General features: G+C 34.5%; 1 protein-coding gene across 1 annotated transcript; it reads right to left on the reverse strand.

Moving 5' to 3' along the window:
- Positions 1–424: 424 nt before the first annotated feature.
- On the reverse strand, positions 425–2,886 carry LOC103965750 (transcription factor JUNGBRUNNEN 1). Its single transcript, XM_009378828.3, has 3 exons — positions 2,621–2,886; positions 1,564–1,877; positions 425–1,034 (listed from the first exon to the last, which is right to left on the reverse strand). Exons 1-3 carry the CDS (start codon positions 2,820–2,822, stop codon positions 630–632), a joined length of 921 nt encoding a protein of 306 aa, XP_009377103.2. The 5' UTR covers positions 2,823–2,886; the 3' UTR covers positions 425–629.
- Between the last annotated feature and the right edge of the window lie 13,973 nt (positions 2,887–16,859).

Consider the following 16,859-nt stretch of genomic DNA (forward strand, 5'->3'; position numbering starts at 1 on the left):
TAAGTTAGGTCAGTTTGATCATAAAACAGTTCTAGAACTTCTACTCAAGTCTTCATCCTGAAAGTTGTCGTCAATTAGAATAAACGGCTTGTAGAAATAAAATCTTACTTGTAAGGTAAACTTCATTAAGTTTTATTCAAGAATTAAGACTTTGATTTTTTGAGAAAATGTATGATATTTATTAATAACAAATGGAATATGTACATCAACGAGGATATGGTACAAATAGAGAACCTCGATAAAAATTATATATGGTTAATGTAATTGTGGAGAAGTATACATTCTTATTTATATATACATGACAGTCGTTGCAATTAATGTTATTACCGTATATAACGAGAGATTTTTCAATATGTTCAGAACACGGAACGGAACACCACATATCATTATATAACTAGAGAGACACTTGAAAGAAAAAAAAAAGAAAAAAAACTTTCTCCTAATTGTATCATAACATGTGATGTTCCGTCCCATATCCCGAACACATTGACAAATCTCTCTAATACAACAAGGGTACGTGCCTACCATGAGACGAGAAAAAAGGCCCACAAAAAGGAGAAAAAAAAAGAATAACAGAAAGAAATTAACGAAGCTTCTAAGTGCACACTAACCCTCCATGTATACCTAGCCTACCTACAGTCATAAACTTGGGACGATGGATCAACAGCCAGCTGAACCACTGGTCCCAGCTCATCCCAGTTTCCATTAGTAAACAAATCGCCGTCGCTCAGGTTCGTCAAGGTTGAATAAGTTGTTGAAAATGGAGTCGGGTAAGATATAGAGTCCAACTCCCCTACAGCTACAAGCCACTGATTTGCTTCATCCACATGAGCTGGTTTTGGTCTTTCAATGCGTTGAATGACCGAATCTTTGAGTCCGAAGTGTATCTCACTGCAGTAGCTCCCAGATTCGAGGCTGCATGTTTTAGAACTTGAATCAGTAGGGTTTTGTTTGGTTGTGGATTCTTTGCAGTCTGGTGTGTACTTTTTATAAGATGGGATTCGCTTGAAAATTCTGCAGAGTGTCCAAACTTCCTGCAAATCAAATTCACGTAGTTGTACACTGTAATTGGTTTTTGATCACTTTCTATGCATGAGAAGACATAGTACTTAAAAGAAATTTCCCTATATTCATGGGATAATAATGTCTACACCATCAACATGTAGGGGCGGATGTACATGTAGATTGAAAGTTGCCATCTCCCCCTAACCTACGTACATGTGGCTCCATGTAATTGGCCAACAAAATTCTAAACTTTCATGTCATTATACCAAAAAAAAAAAAAAAAAACAAAAAACAAAAATACTACTCTTACTACGTGTACAACATTTGTATCACCTTTCCACTTGTATTTGTGGGCCTTATCTGTATTACAGAGGTGATACGAATGTGGTAAGTATAGCATTATTCTACTAAAAAATGGTTAACAACTGTGTTATTAGACTCCTCAAATTCTTTAATCAACTCCACTATTGTCAACACGGCATGAAAATTAACACATAGATATACAAAATAGAGTCCTCAAGTAATTATCAAAAAGCGTAAGAATTATAAAAAACTTACAGCTTCTTCTTGTGTAACGTCGACCTTGGCATTTAGGAACTTGGTAGTTTTTCCATGGCCATTAGGAGGAAGGCGAAACTCATTCATCATCCAATCCGTTTTAGTGCCTTTGCCAGCACTCCCACGGTAGTAGACTAATGATTTCTTGAGGCCAATGCACTCGTGGGGATCTTTAACTGAATATATGGCCTTGTCAATCCCAGTGGCTTTCCAAAATCCAGAACCTGTGACTCTGTTAGGTCTTATGCTGTTCCTATATTTTCTTCCTCTTCTGCAGAAGAAGTAGCACTCTTTGTCCCCCAAACTGCTAACTTCTTCATTGTTACCGGAAAAAGAATATTCGTTCAGTTAATGAAAGATCATGGGCGTTCACACTAAGTACTAGTATATATTATGACAGTAACATATATACAGTAGAGGTAAATAATTTTTCACTTTGACACAACACAATTAAAAGATCACTAGACATGAAATTTATTCCTTCTAACTAATCCTAACATTTCAAGAGGGATTGATATTGATAACTTTCCTTAATGAATAGTTCATCTCTACAAGTTGGATACAACTTTTTCATTTATTTGATCATTATGATCTCCATGTGTTTGTATTAGTGTCTAACGTCATACAATGCAACTCACACAGCATAAAAATTTCTCTGCATAAGAATGATAACTAGTCTTAAAAGCATTGAACTCAAAAATCTTATTCTCCTAATTACCATATGCTAATTAAGCTAGTTCATTTGCTTAATTTTTGTAAATTCAACCTAAAGGAGAATAGACAATAACCTTGAAAGAACGCATCGCTAATTTTCTTCGGAATTTAACCTAAACCTGTAGCTTTAGATTTTTAGTATGTAGTTGTTATATATTAATTTATGTGTCGTTTATATATAGCTGTATATAGATATTTTTTTTCAAGAACTTTGTCTATATATATATATATATATATATTACCGTAGTAAGATGCTAATTAAGATATATGATACCATCAGTACACTTGTGAACTAATCAGCTCAAACTAAGTAACTAACTTCTGGAGCCTTGAGGGGTCTTACTTGGAAGATCCCAAGGATCATATTTGTAGATATCAATCTGTTTGATGAGTTCCATACTAATGGCTCTCTTCTCCACCTTCCTCTTTAGATAAAACCCAACAAGCTCCTCATCTGTTGGATGAAATCTAAACCCTGGAAGCATCACTTCCTCTTCATCCTTATCCTTTTCTGATGAATTTCTCACCACCTTTGCCACCTCCATATCTCTCTCTCTCTCTCTCTCTCTCTCTCTCTCTCTCTCTCGATTCTATAACTCTTCTGTAGTCTCAAAGTAGAAGCTTAAGCTTGTTATATATAGAACAATTATTTTTATTTCAGCCCACACAAAATTTAAATAATGAAATTAAAGAATATTAGTTGCGATGTCTCAAGCGGTGGTTGCCATAGTCAAGTCAAGGCATGGAAGAAGTCAATAATTTCATATCCTGGTCCCTCTGTGCGACTCTGTCCACACATGCGTATATGCAGAGGTTCGAGATCCAATGTTCCTTCCTTTGACCCTAAGTTAGATTTTGGTGTTGCCCATTTTTTTTCTTTTTTCCTTTAATTAAGTCTTTTATGTACTGATTATGTGTGACTAATAGAAAGTGGAAGATGGGTTTTATTCATAATTCCATCACGCCACGCATCCGAAACTTGCTGATGGCAATAATTTTCTCTTTTTTTTCAAATAAATTATTTTTTTCAACAATATGCCAATAAAAAAAACTTTATTTTTTTCAAATAAATTATATTGCTATATTTAGTCTAATTTCTTTCGCGTGGCTTACATGTTGCACCTGGGAACGAATTATGGCTCTACCACTAAATTTACAACCCACTTTGGTAACGTCTTAAGCCATTAGTGTAAGTTATTATATATGTATTAGACTCTCTTCATAATTTTATTTTAGTGGTCAATAACATCACGATGCATGGAACCCATTACATCTCAATGTTTCTCTATTAGATATTTTTCCAAGTGTAGTATTCAAACGGTATTATACATGTCATTATACAAGTAAAGGAAATAATATATCTTTTCGTGCCCCTCCACTTATATTATGGCATGTAAAAAGATACCTGCTTAAATACCATACACTTAATAATTTTCTCCATCGTTAGGCTTAAAAAGGCTAAAACATCATGGAAGGCAAAGAAAAAACGTGATGTATGACATTTGGTAATTTCGTGGTATGGATGATATTATATAGTATGAAGTCGACTTGAGTGGGCATCACCTTGACTATTATAGGCCACGTAGCTTTCCCTCTTTCATTGGGACAATTACCAGAAGATTGGTAAAAGACATCACAATTATTGACGAGAGGAAAGCTACCATATCTATTTCGTCTAGAATATATATTGACCTATTTTACTACATCAAATATAATTATTTTATGCCCTCCTATATAGACCAAGCCGTTAGTCTTTATTTATTTATTATTATTTTTTTTTATCAAACGATATTATATGTACTAAGGGAGGGGAGAGAATGAGACAATGGGCTACGCTTCATAGTGAGCCCGCAATAATGTGGTTCAAATTAGTTTTTGGTAAAAACTGAACATAAGATTTTTCACTTACAAATCAAGAGGAATATCACTAGACCGTAGTACTAAGTGGCATCATTAGTCTAGTTAGACAATATGATTGTGTTTCTTTCATCTTAATGTTAATCTTCTAAATACATACAATAACTTCTTGCGAATTTTAATAAAAAGAACTTGAATTTCAACAAAAAGGGCAAAAAATTGGCAAATTCGAGTCTCCTTCCTCTCCTCCTCGGTTGGCTAATCTGAAAAAAATAACCTGATAACTTTGACTAACCGTGTTCACCTAATTTGATAACTTTAATCTGCAAATCAAACTCTAATTAGCAAATTAGGGGAAAAAAAACAACCTAATGAAAAGGGGGAACACAGTCAGTCAAACTATCAATTAAAGTTAGCAAACCAGAATCTCCTTCCTCTCCTCCTCAACACATCCAAAAACAGATATTACTATATTCGGCCAAGTATGTGCTGATTTTCAGGTTTTCAGTTTTTGTTTGTCTCGTTGTTTTTTTTATCCTTATCATTAAATAAAGTTATTAAAATATTTTTTATTAAAATTCAAAGTTTTGAAATATTTATTATTATTTTTTCTTAAATTTTTTAAATCAGTGAGTCAAAATATTCGTTTGGAGCTCCTAATACGCGGTTAATTCTTTTTATGATGACAGTGCTAGGTTTTGAGGTCGTATGTAAAAGTAACTTTTGAGTTGTTATTATTCATACTTTGAGGTATTCATCAATTTCCCCCCTGAACTTGTGACCATTGGCCAATTTCCCCCCTCAACTTTAATTTTGGCCAATTTCCCCCCTCAACTCTCATAATTAGTCAATTTGCACCCTCAACTTTAATTTGGCCAATTTCCCCCTCAACTCTCAAAATTAGTCAATTTGCACCCTATTGTTAATTTTTTTTTTTAAATTTTCCATCTATTCTTTTCTTAATTTTCAATCTTTCTAATAACTTCCAACAAAGTACTAAAATTAACATAAACTCACCCGCATAATATAGGGTAAAATGTACAAAAACATAATACAGTTAGTATGTGATATGGGTTGATTATAAGAAAAAGTTATGAATCGGGTTTAAAGCATGTAGAAGAAGAAATAATAAAAAAAAAGAAATAATAATCCTAAACTCATGGATCATACCTATTTCAATAAAATGGGTTATTCTTAATAAGGAGTCGAAAATTATGAATAGACTAGCCATTTTTTCACTAAAGCTCGATTCTCTGCAATTTACTTGAACTTAGCTTTCACTTTTATAAAGAAAATTGTATTCACATACAAAAATTTACACATCAATCCTTTTTGTTATCAATTTTGTATAGTCAAAAATCAAATAAAATTACTCCATACTGATTTATTATGACTAATAATACTATCTATGATAAATTGTAAAATTCTAAATTTTAATCTATTTGTAATATGATAAAGATATAGGAACATGATTAACATACATCTTATTTAGTTTCTTACACACACTTGTTTAATTATGATCAAATTAAAAAATTAACAGTAGGGTGCAAATTGACTAATTATAAGAGTTGAGGGGGGAAATTGGCTAAATTAAAGTTGAGGGGGGAAATTGGCCAAAATTAAAGTTGAGGGGGGAAATTGGCTAATGGTCACAAGTTCAAGGAGGAAATTGATGAATACCTCTTCATACTTTTTATCACTAAATAAACTTCGAGGTTCCCGCTTGTTGGGAAATAATAAATTAAGTTACTAAATTAAGTTTTGTTTTCTGAGTTAGTCTTTATAGTGGCAATAAGTTCTAGGTTTCTTTGTCCTTATAATAATTTTTTTTTTTTGTAAAACAAGGATTTTTTTTTTAAATTCTTATATTTATTTAGTTAGTCTTGTGTTTGTTTTTCTATAAATATTTTTTAAAATTAGAATATTTCTTTCAGAAAAACCCTAATTTTTCACTCCCCAACTTTTCTGGTCGATTCCAATCTCATGCCTTCCTCCTTCACTTTTTCATGTTACGCTGTATCACAATGAAAAATACAAAAAATAAGACAAAGTCTTTGCAAATGTAATGCTTCTAATTTGGGTTCTATTAACTTAATAACTTGTCTCTTGTGTTATTTGTGTCGCATTCTTCTCCGCTTGGCAACTATGCATGGCAATAGCACCCCTTAGCTAGGGAAACAAGTATACGTGCATGGAATCATTTTGTTTCAAATTATATATATATATATATATATATATATAAGTTAACAAAAGTCTTGTAACTCAACTAATTAATTAAGGGAGTGTTAACTCAGAGATCTCAAGTTTAATTTCATAAGAGTTTGTGTAAGAAAAATATATCAACCATCAATTACTTGATGATATGATACGTTCTCCAAAAAAAAAAAAAAAAAAAAAAAAAAAAAAAAAAAAAAGGAGAAAAACGAAAATTTGTGCAAGTATGTTCACCTACAAACAAAAATTCCTCACCCACACACACACACGCACATATTATATATATCTTATTTTTGTTAGTTAGAATGTATTCTATTTCACGAATCTCACTTTATTCTTATTATATTTCTATACCCTCCATATCCATCTTGTATTTTTTCTGTGTCTGAAGTTGTCTCATTCCGTCACCACCTACAAATAGAAGCGTTGAACTGTTGATGTGGCATGTGCATTTTAGTAATTTTAGCGAAATAGAAATTTCTTCTCCATATATATTTTCAAGAAAGCTTGAGCATATCAGACTATTTAGTAACATAGAAAGTCAAATGTGATCCGCACACCAGCACACCACAGAATGGAAAGAAGAAAAATATAGTACATATAGACAAAAAAAAAAAAATACAATAGGGACACAAAATGGATAAACGTCGATAGTTTTTTAATGGCCAAATAGTACATATAGACAAAAATAAGAATACAATAGGGACACAAAATGGATAAACGGTGAAGAAGTCGATAGTTTTTTAACGGCCAAAACTGATTTCAAATTCTCAAGTCAAACATGCATTGCAACGTCAATAATTTAATTCTTTTTTAAATGAAATAACTGAACATGTTACCCTCGAAATAATAATTGAAGAAAAATCCAAGTCAGGTCTGGTTAGAAGCTTCTTCTTCGAGGCCACGTCAAGAACCCTACTCAATCGGGTAGAAATTAGAACAGTCTTTCTGGTAAGGAAGTTAGAACAGTCTCAGCTTCCACGTAACCTTCTCTCTTTTGATTTCTTAATTAAAAAACCATCCAATTGAAAAATGGAAGGGATATTCCATAAACAGGATTATGGCATCTTGAAAATTGCATCCCCAAATTTCCAAAAGTGTTTGTGACCTAATTTTTCTTTTAATTATATATGCTTTGACTAGAAAATGATTGCTGAGCAAAGAAAATGAGTGCTTTTACTAGAATAAGAGGATGGTATTCACTGTACATGTGTCTAATTTCTAAATAATGAGGTTTTTACAGAACAAGAGAATGGTAAGACTTTGATTATATTAATACACAAATGTAGAATAACCAAACTATGGAAGCCTCTTTTCTTTAAGTATGTGATGGGAAATTCTTAAGTTTGGCCTAGGGGTGGGCGTGGGTTGATTTGGGTCAGTTTTAGGCCACAACTGAAACCAAACAGACCTGGTTGGTAGGGCCAAAATTGCAAACCAAAATCGATCAAGCTGGGTTTAAAACCAATCAAGTCAGTTAACCGACAGTGGTGGGTTGGTTATTTTGGTTTGTGTGAAGCGGTAAATACATAACAAATTTCTCTCCCAAAAGCTACAGAACATAGCACCAATATGAGTGATTGCTAAAAAAAAGTACAATGAAGTAGCCCAAGGAGAGCACCAAAGCAGTAAATGCTACCTTCTCCAAATGGTCCCCCCAGTTGTTTTAAAGGGAACTCTTAAACTAATTGTTTTCATGTGGTGGAAAAACGGTAACTCGTAAATAACTAACCTTTTATCTTGTTACATGTATTAATTATGATTAAGAAAATAAAATTAAATATATGCGGGTTAATTCGGTTAATTGCACGCTAAGAATTTTGAGAATCAATTTCCAAACCAATTAAATTCGGGACGGTTTGGTTTAACCACTGAAAATTAAAAAATAAAAATAAAAATAAAAAGCAAACCAAACCAAGCCACCGATGCAGTTCACTCAGTTTTTTTTTTTTTTGTTAATGCCTAGCCCTAGTTTGGCCAAATGAAAGGCAAGTCAAGAGGCCCTTCTCTCCTAGGGTAAAGCACATGTGAGAAATATATGTAAAAAAAAGTCGAGAGAAGACGAAGTTACTTTCACTTTTAATATTTTAGTTCTTATTTATTTTTCTCTCTCACACTGCCCTTCACCCTCATTTCCTCTTATTTCAAGCACAATAAATAAAAATTATGTTAAAAACTAAAAATAAAATAATTACCAAACTTGACCTTAATTGCTTAATTATTTCTTGCGTGCTCATATGCAATGCATTATTATTATTATTATTATTATTTTTTTTTGGATAATCATATATTTTTTTTCTTAAAAACGGGGAGATGGCAAGTTACGGTATCTACTCCTTCCGGAGGTCATGAAGACTTACAGAAACATTTCAGCCTCTCCTTAACTATAAAACTGGCTTCCACAAAACAAAAACAAAAACAGAGGCATATCAGTATGCATAATTTTGGGGCCAAATAAAACAAAAACATATACGCTGTACATTGACTTTAACGGGCGGGTGACAAGGTGCCAAAATGGAAATAATGAGGTTATATATCTTCGAATTTACGTAGGAGCTTATGTATCATATCAGCAAATAGTTAGATATATATATATATCCCTATCTTCGAATGTACGTAGGAGCTTATGTATCATATATCTGCAATAGTCATATGTAATGACGAGTGCTCTAGCTACGATTTTCCCAACGACTTATCGAATTCTGGTGATTGTTTTGAAAGGTTTTTGTTTTCCTTTTCTCCCTGATCGAACCAACATCATTAATTATCCGATCTGTGTGGACGCTGACCTTTAAGCTGTGAAACCTCTCAATTCAAAGATGTTAATGCATGTGTTGGTATCCAATAGACTGTCAGATATTAGCATTGAAATCTAGCAGTCGTTTGAACATGCATGTAATTGTTGAAATAGTCAAAAGTCTAGTTGTTAGGGTTCTTTTATTCTAAGCTTTATTCCTGGACATGCTAATAACCCTCCTATACTTGAGGGACAAGTTGTTTTATGTTTTAACCTAGTCACTCACCACGATTTTAGGTCCTGTATAATCGTGGGTTGTTATTTGATTTCCTGTTTGATGTAAGGCTACTTAATAGCCGAAGTTGTTTGTTTCAATCTAATAAAAATTCTTCGAGTATACCAGTGCTTTCATACTTTGCATTCTCAAAACTCTTAGTGACCTAGTTCAGTTCCAACATCTGGTATCAGAGCCTAAACCTGGTCGTGGTGTGCCGACGAGGACGTCGGGCCCCTATGAGGGTTGGATTGTAACATCCCACATCACCCAAGGGAGTGATCCTTAAATGTATATTCCCATCCCTACCTAGCACGAGGCCTTTTGGGAGCTCACTGGCTTCGGGTTCCGTAGGAACTTCAAAGTTAAGCGAGAAAAAGGCTAGAGCAATCCCATGATGGGTGACCCACTGGGAAGTTGCTCGTGAGTTCCCAAAAACAAAACCGTGAGGGCGTAGTCGGAGCCCAAAGCGGACAATATCGTGCTACGGTGGTGAAGCGAGCCCGGAAGTGATCCACCTCAGGCCGAGATGTGACAATTTGGTATTAGAGCCCTAACACAGGGCCTGACCAAACCTGGTGTCTGTGTGAGAGAACAAAAACATGACGTCTGAGAGTAGCTTTGTACAACCTGCCATCCCAAAGTTCGATGGGCACTATGATCACTGGAGTATGCTAATGGAGAACTTTCTGCGTTCCAAAGAATATTTGAACTTGGTGGAGACAAGAATCACTGCAGGAGCAGGAGGGGCTGAATCTAGTGACTTGCAAAAGAAGGTGCTGAAGGAGCAGAAATTGAAAGATTTGAAGGCCAAGAACTATTTGTTCCAGGCCATTGATCGTGCAATTTTAGAAACGATCTTGAAAAAGGAAACTGCGAAGGATATATGGGATTCCTTGATGCAGAAGTATCAGGGAACTGCAGGCACTTCGAAAGGAGTTTGAAGTACTGCATATAAAGACTGGAGAAACTGTGAATGACTATTTTGGAAGAACGCTCGTTATAGCCAATAAGATGAGGCTTCATAGAGAAAGAATATAGGATGTGGTAATCATTGAAAAAAATTTGAGGTCCATGACTTCAAAATATGATTATGTTGTTTGCTCGATTGAAGAGTCGAATGACTTGGATGCTTTATCCATTGATGAACTCCAGAGCAGTCTTCTTGTGTATAAACAAAGAGTCAGTCGGCAAATTGTGGATAAACAAGCTTTTCAAGTCACTTCTGGAATTCAACAAGGAGGAAGAGGTGGTGGTCGTGGCTTATACCGTGGAAGAGGATGAGGAAGAAGTAAATTTGGGTTCGACAAATCTATCATTGAATGCTACAACTGTCATGAGCTAGGGCATTTTCAGTGGGAATGTCCAAAGAAAGCTAGGGGTTCACAAGCGAATTTACAGAAACAAAAGAAGAAATGTTGCTGATGGCGCAAGTAGATGTTAAGGGAATTGAGAAGGAGTACACTTGGTTCTTGGATTCTGGATGTAGTAATCATATGAATGGCAGCGAGGAAGTATTTATCGAGATGGATGACAGTTTCAGAGAATCAGTAAAGCTAGGAAACGACTCCAGTCTCAGTGTGAAGGGCAAGGGCAAGGTGTGAATAGAGGTGCATGGGATCGTGCATGTTTGTACCTGAGTTAAAGAATAATCTGTTGAGCATTGGTTAACTGCAAGAGAGGGGACTTTCTGTGCTCATGCAACATGGAAAGTGCAAGATCTTTCATCCTGAGAAAGGTCTAATTCTTGAGACTGAGATGACGTGCAATAAGATGTTTGCCTTGGTTGTTCGCTGCTCACTGAAGGAAAAAAAAGTCTCACCATGACAACCACTGATCAAGCAACTCTTTGGCATTGTCGGTATGGGCATTTGAGCTGGAATAGACTGAAAGTGCTGCAACAAAAGAATATGGTTGAAGGGTTACCAAAGTTCAAAGCGTTTCAGAAAGTGTGTGATGATTGTCTTGTGGGAAAACAGCACCGTGACTCTTTTCCAAGGGAAAGTATATGGAGAGCCTCCAAGATATTACAATTGATAAATGCTAACATATGTGGCCCGATAAGTCCAATCTCAAATAGCAAGAAGAGGTATCCCATCACTTTTATTGATGATTTTAGTAGAAGAACGTGGGTTTACTTTCTGGTGGAGAAATCAGAAGCCTTTGCTATGTTCAAAACTTATAAAGCTAGAGTGGAGAAGGAAACAAGAGCGTTCATAAGAGGCTTAAGGACAGATCGAGGAGGTGAGTTTATGTCACATGAATTCACAAGTTTCTGCAGTGAGAATGACATTCACAGACAGTTGACGGCTACCTACACACCTCAACAAAACGGCGTAGCTGAAAGGAAAAATCGAACTATCATGAATATGGTTCGGTGCATGCTATCAGAGAAGCAAATTCCAAAAACTTTCTGGCCCGAACCAGTGAACTGGGCAGTGCATGTATTGAATAGAATTCCAACTTTTGCCGTAAAAAGCAAGACACCTGAAGAAGCTTGGAGTGGGTACAAACCATCGGTGGATCACTTTAGAGTCTTTGGATGTGTATCTCACGTGCATGTACTTGATAGCAAAAAAGTGAAACTTTATGACAAAAGCCTCAAATGTATACTGTTGGGGTTAAGTGAGGAATCCAAAGCTTATAGACTATTTGATCCCATCTCACAGAAAATTATTGTAAGTCAAGATGTGGTTTTTGAGGAAGATGAACAATGGAATTGGGATGACATTCATGAGCAGGCTATCTTAACTGATCTTGAATGGGAAATTGATGAAGAAACAATCATAGAAGATGAAGAAAGATCTGGAGCTATTGAAGATATGGGAACCAATGAGTCTCATGGTAATGATTCATTTGAAGTAGGAGAAGTCACGGCTGAAGGCAGTGCATCTTAAGAAGGACAAACTCGAAGACCACCAATCTGGATGAAAGATTATGAAACTGGCGAGGGTCTCTCTGATGAAGAAAGTGTAAACTTGGCTCACCTAGCCTTGTTTACTAATGGTGATCCAACAACTTATTACGATACCGTGAAGAGTGAGAAGTGGAGACAAACAATGGATCGAGATATAGAAGCTATAGAGAAGAATGATACGTGAGAGTTGATTGATCTGCCATCGGGGGGAAAAACTATTGGAGTGAAGTGGGTTTTTAAGACAAAACTGAATGAAAATGGGGAGGTAGACAAGTACAAGGCTCTGCTTGTTGCAAAGGGATATAGTCAACAATATGGAGTTGATTTCTCTGAGGTGTTTGCACCAATGGCTCGATTGGATACAATTCGAGTGGTCATTTCTTTTGCTGCACAAAAGAGTTGGAAGATTTACCAACTCGAGGAAGTGTTTGTTGAACAACCACTTGGTTATGAACATAAGGGGAGTGAGTCCAAGGTATATCGTCTAAAGAAGGCACTCTATGGACTCAAGCAGGCTCTACGGGCATGGTACAGTCGAATAGAGTCGTACTTCATCAAGGAAGGTTTCAATAAATGTCCCTACGAGCATACATTGTTCATTAAGGCAACAAATGATGGTAAAACTTTAATTGTATGCCTCTATGTTGATGATCTTATATTCATTGGGAATGATGAGTCATTTTTTGAGCAATTTAAAAGGTCCATGATGGATGAGTTTGACGTGACTGCTCTTGGACAAATGAGGTACTTTCTTGGCATAGAAATGGTGCATACAACGGATGGAATATTCATCAGTCAACGAAAGTATGCACAGGAAGAGTTGGAAAGGTTTAATATGGATCAATGCAACTCAGTGCACAACCCTGTTGTTCTTAGTTTTAAACTAACTCGTGATGAAGAGGGGGTGAAGGTTGATAACGCGCTTTATAACAGATGGTTGGAAGTCTCATGTACTTAATAGCTACACGTCCTGATCTTATGTTCACTGTAAGTTTGATTAGTAGGTATATGGAGCATCCTACTGAGATTCATCTAATGGCAGCTAAAAGGATTTTAAGGTATGTGAAAGGCACCACTGGTTTTGGGGTGTTTTACAAGAAGGGAGAAAATGAAGAGCTTATTGGCTACATGGACAGTGACTATGCCGGTGATCAAGATGACAAAAAAAGCACTTCAGGTTATGTTTTTATGATGAATTCAGGTGCAGTTTCATGGTCTTCGAAGAAACAACAAGTGGTTACTCTCTCTACTACTGAAGCAGAGTTTATAGTTGTAGCTTCAAGTGCATGTCAAGTGGTGTGGTTAAGAAGAATTCTGGGGAGTTTAAGTTTGAGCCAAAGTGGTCTAACAGTAGTTTATTGTGATAATGTCTCAACCATTAAACTTTCAAAGAATCCGGTAATGCATGGTCGCAATAAGCACATAGATGTTCGGTTTCATTTCCTTCGAGATCTTGTCAAAGATAATGTTGTGGAGCTGTTACAGTGTTCTACTCAAGAATAGATTGCAGACATCATGACAAAGCCGTTAAAGCTTGAAGTGTTTTTGAAGATGCAAGAGTTAATGGGTGTTCGTGAATACCCTGGAATAAACTGAATATCAATGGTATTCAGTTTAAGGGAGGATGTTGAAATAGTCAAAAGTCTAGTTGTTAGGGTTCCTTTATTCTAGGCTTTATTCCTGGACGTGCTAATAACCCTCCTATACTTGAGGGACAAGTTGTTTTCTGTTTTAACCTAGTCATTCACCACGATTTTAGGTCCTGTATAATCGTAGGTTGTTATTTGATTTCCTGTTTGATGTAAGGCTACTTAATAGCTGAAGTTGTTTGTTTCAATCTAATAAGAATTCTCCCAAGTATACCAGTGCTTCCATACTTTGCATTCTCAAAACTCTTAGTGACCTAGTTTAGTTCCAACAGTAATATCCAGAACAAAAACCCTTGGGTTATAGACTTACAGTAAATAGTGAAAGACAGTGATCTTGCAATACGCTCAAGGATGCTAATCCGCTAGCAAAAAATTTCGGGAGAAAAGGCTTTTTCGATTTCGATGACAAAAACAAATATATTTGATCAGTGTGTGAATAAGTATGGGACGACTTCTCACAAATAAGTTCTGCAAAGCTCCATTTCATAGTAAAAAACACTTAAACTATCGTTTGATTTGCAATTTGCGAATTTGGAATATGGTAATGAGTATGAGATAATATTCCGGTGTTTATGTAAACATATTGTTGGGAGTGTGACACTTGCCAAGTGAGTATGAACTTCACATGCAGAGAGAATTTCATACATTTTCCTTTGGGAGACTTTGGATGCTGTCTCTATCTACCAATTTTCTTTGACTGAAATTTTGTTGGTTTTCAAATTTTTATGTAAGTCCCTGAAATTAATGTGACAATTTATTTCTATTTATGTTACAATATTTTTTAAATTAAAAATTGAAATTTATAGTTGTTTATGTTAATGAGATTTTAAATAAAAACCCATAATTTGTGGGATTAAAAATATTAAAATATAAGTTATACTATTGTGTTTATATGTATGTGTGTATGTGTGTGTGTGTGTGTATATATATATATGGGTACATTCATCAGATTAACAAAAAAATTATTGTATCAAAACATGGGTACATTCTTCAAAACCACACAAAAAATAATAACAGACATTAGGCTTAATAACATTAGTAAATTTCTTCGATAAAACTTGACTTGAATACATTCTCAAATCAAAGAAAAAGAATCTACCAATATAAGTTCAAAAATGGATTAGAAAAAAATTGAATAGATTTTTTGCTAGAAAAAAAAATTAACAAATTGGTATATTTAAGAAGGGGTGCATTTTAAGATTAAAAATTTGAAAAAATTACATCAATGGGTACATATAAGATTAAAAAATTGCAAACATTTTATAAAAAGCTAATGGGTACAAACTTATTCTAATTTTTTATTTATTTTGGAATGTTTAGGATTAACAATTAGTTAGGAGTTTAATAAAGGTGTGAGTATTAAAATCCTAAATCAATTATTAATTTTTATTTTAAAAAATTATGTAATTGACATGTAAATTCATTATTACATTAATACTAGAGACTTGGATCAAAATCTAAAAAGTTATAAGATTTCAGTCAATGAACATTAGTAACTAGGAACCGAATATTAATTTTTCCTTTTCCTTAATTAGCTTGGGAAAACTTTTGTGCATTATTTCTGTGCAAATTTACCGTAAAAGTAAGTGAACTAATTCTTTATTCCCATTACTGTAAACCAAGCATGGAAATTGGACAAATACTTTATGGTCTCATTTCCTACTGTTTGAGTTTCCATATAGATATGTGAATGAAAATCTTTCATTATCTTCTCTAAATAGACATAATGACAATTTTATATATATATATATTTTTTTTTTTGATGAAGAAGAAGAATGAAAATTATATTTAAAGCATCATTTTAATTAAAGGAAAAAAATGCCTCGTTCCAACTGTTTATCGCGGCAGCATTAGACATCAAAAGAAGTATACATGTTCACACTATTGTTTAGAAGTGTTTCTCACTAACAATTATCAACGGATCAGCTAAAAAAAAATTATCTAACCATGCTTTTTCTTACCACCATTTTTTCCACCCTTTGAAACCTTAACTTGAAAATTTAATACTCGTATCCCAAGATTTTAAAAGGCACTGGACGCTAGTTAGGCAGTGGATAGGACACTAGCAGCTAAGCGGGGGCCAAGTCGTTAATGTTAATTAATCTTATTAAATAGCATACAAGTAAATGTTTATTTATACTTCATATATATATATATACACACACACACACACAATTGTATTGAGATACAAAATTGCAAACTAAAATGATATATAAATTATAAAGTACTTGAACATATTAAAAACATAAGAAACAAGCACATAATGATTGTTTGTCTAAGTATCCAATAAGTCTTACTTACAATTTATTGTAAAGATAAAAAGCAAAATGAAAGTTATATATTTTTTTATCTAAGTCAGAGTTGCAGCCTAGGCGATTTAGGAGGGTCTAGGTGCCCTTTCTTATTTTTTTCAAATGCTTAGTGATTAATTGTGGTGTAGCCAGCTGCCTAGCTTTGAGGTGGTGCCTAAATGGTCCTAGACGGGAACTCTTAGAACACTAGATTTGCTAACAAATTACACCACGAGGTGATGCCTAAACGGTCCTAGGCGGGAATTCTAATATTGTTGCTGCTTGATCAGTTTTACCCTTCAATTAACAAACATTTACCAAAAAATCAATTTTGGACTAGATTTACTAACAAATTACACCACGAGGATTTAGATCCTTATTTTTTTAACACGAGGACTATCTTCTGATTATCTTATCACCACAAGGACCATTTATCCGATTAAACCTTTAAATCCTTAATTTTGCAGCCAAATAAAACAAAAACATATACGCACTACATTGACTTTAATTGGCGGTCGAATCACATTTGTGAGAACATATGCAATGCCAACAAAACGTGTCAAATTTTGCGACAAGGTAATCGGAAATAATGGGTTATAATATATATTTATATATATCCCTATCTTTGAGTGTACGTAGGGGC

This window comes from the organism of the source record quoted next, unplaced genomic scaffold (genome assembly GCF_019419815.1).
Source record: "Pyrus x bretschneideri cultivar Hongxiangsu unplaced genomic scaffold, Pyrus_bretschneideri_v1 Contig93, whole genome shotgun sequence".
NCBI classification, from domain to species: Eukaryota; Viridiplantae; Streptophyta; class Magnoliopsida; order Rosales; family Rosaceae; genus Pyrus; species Pyrus x bretschneideri.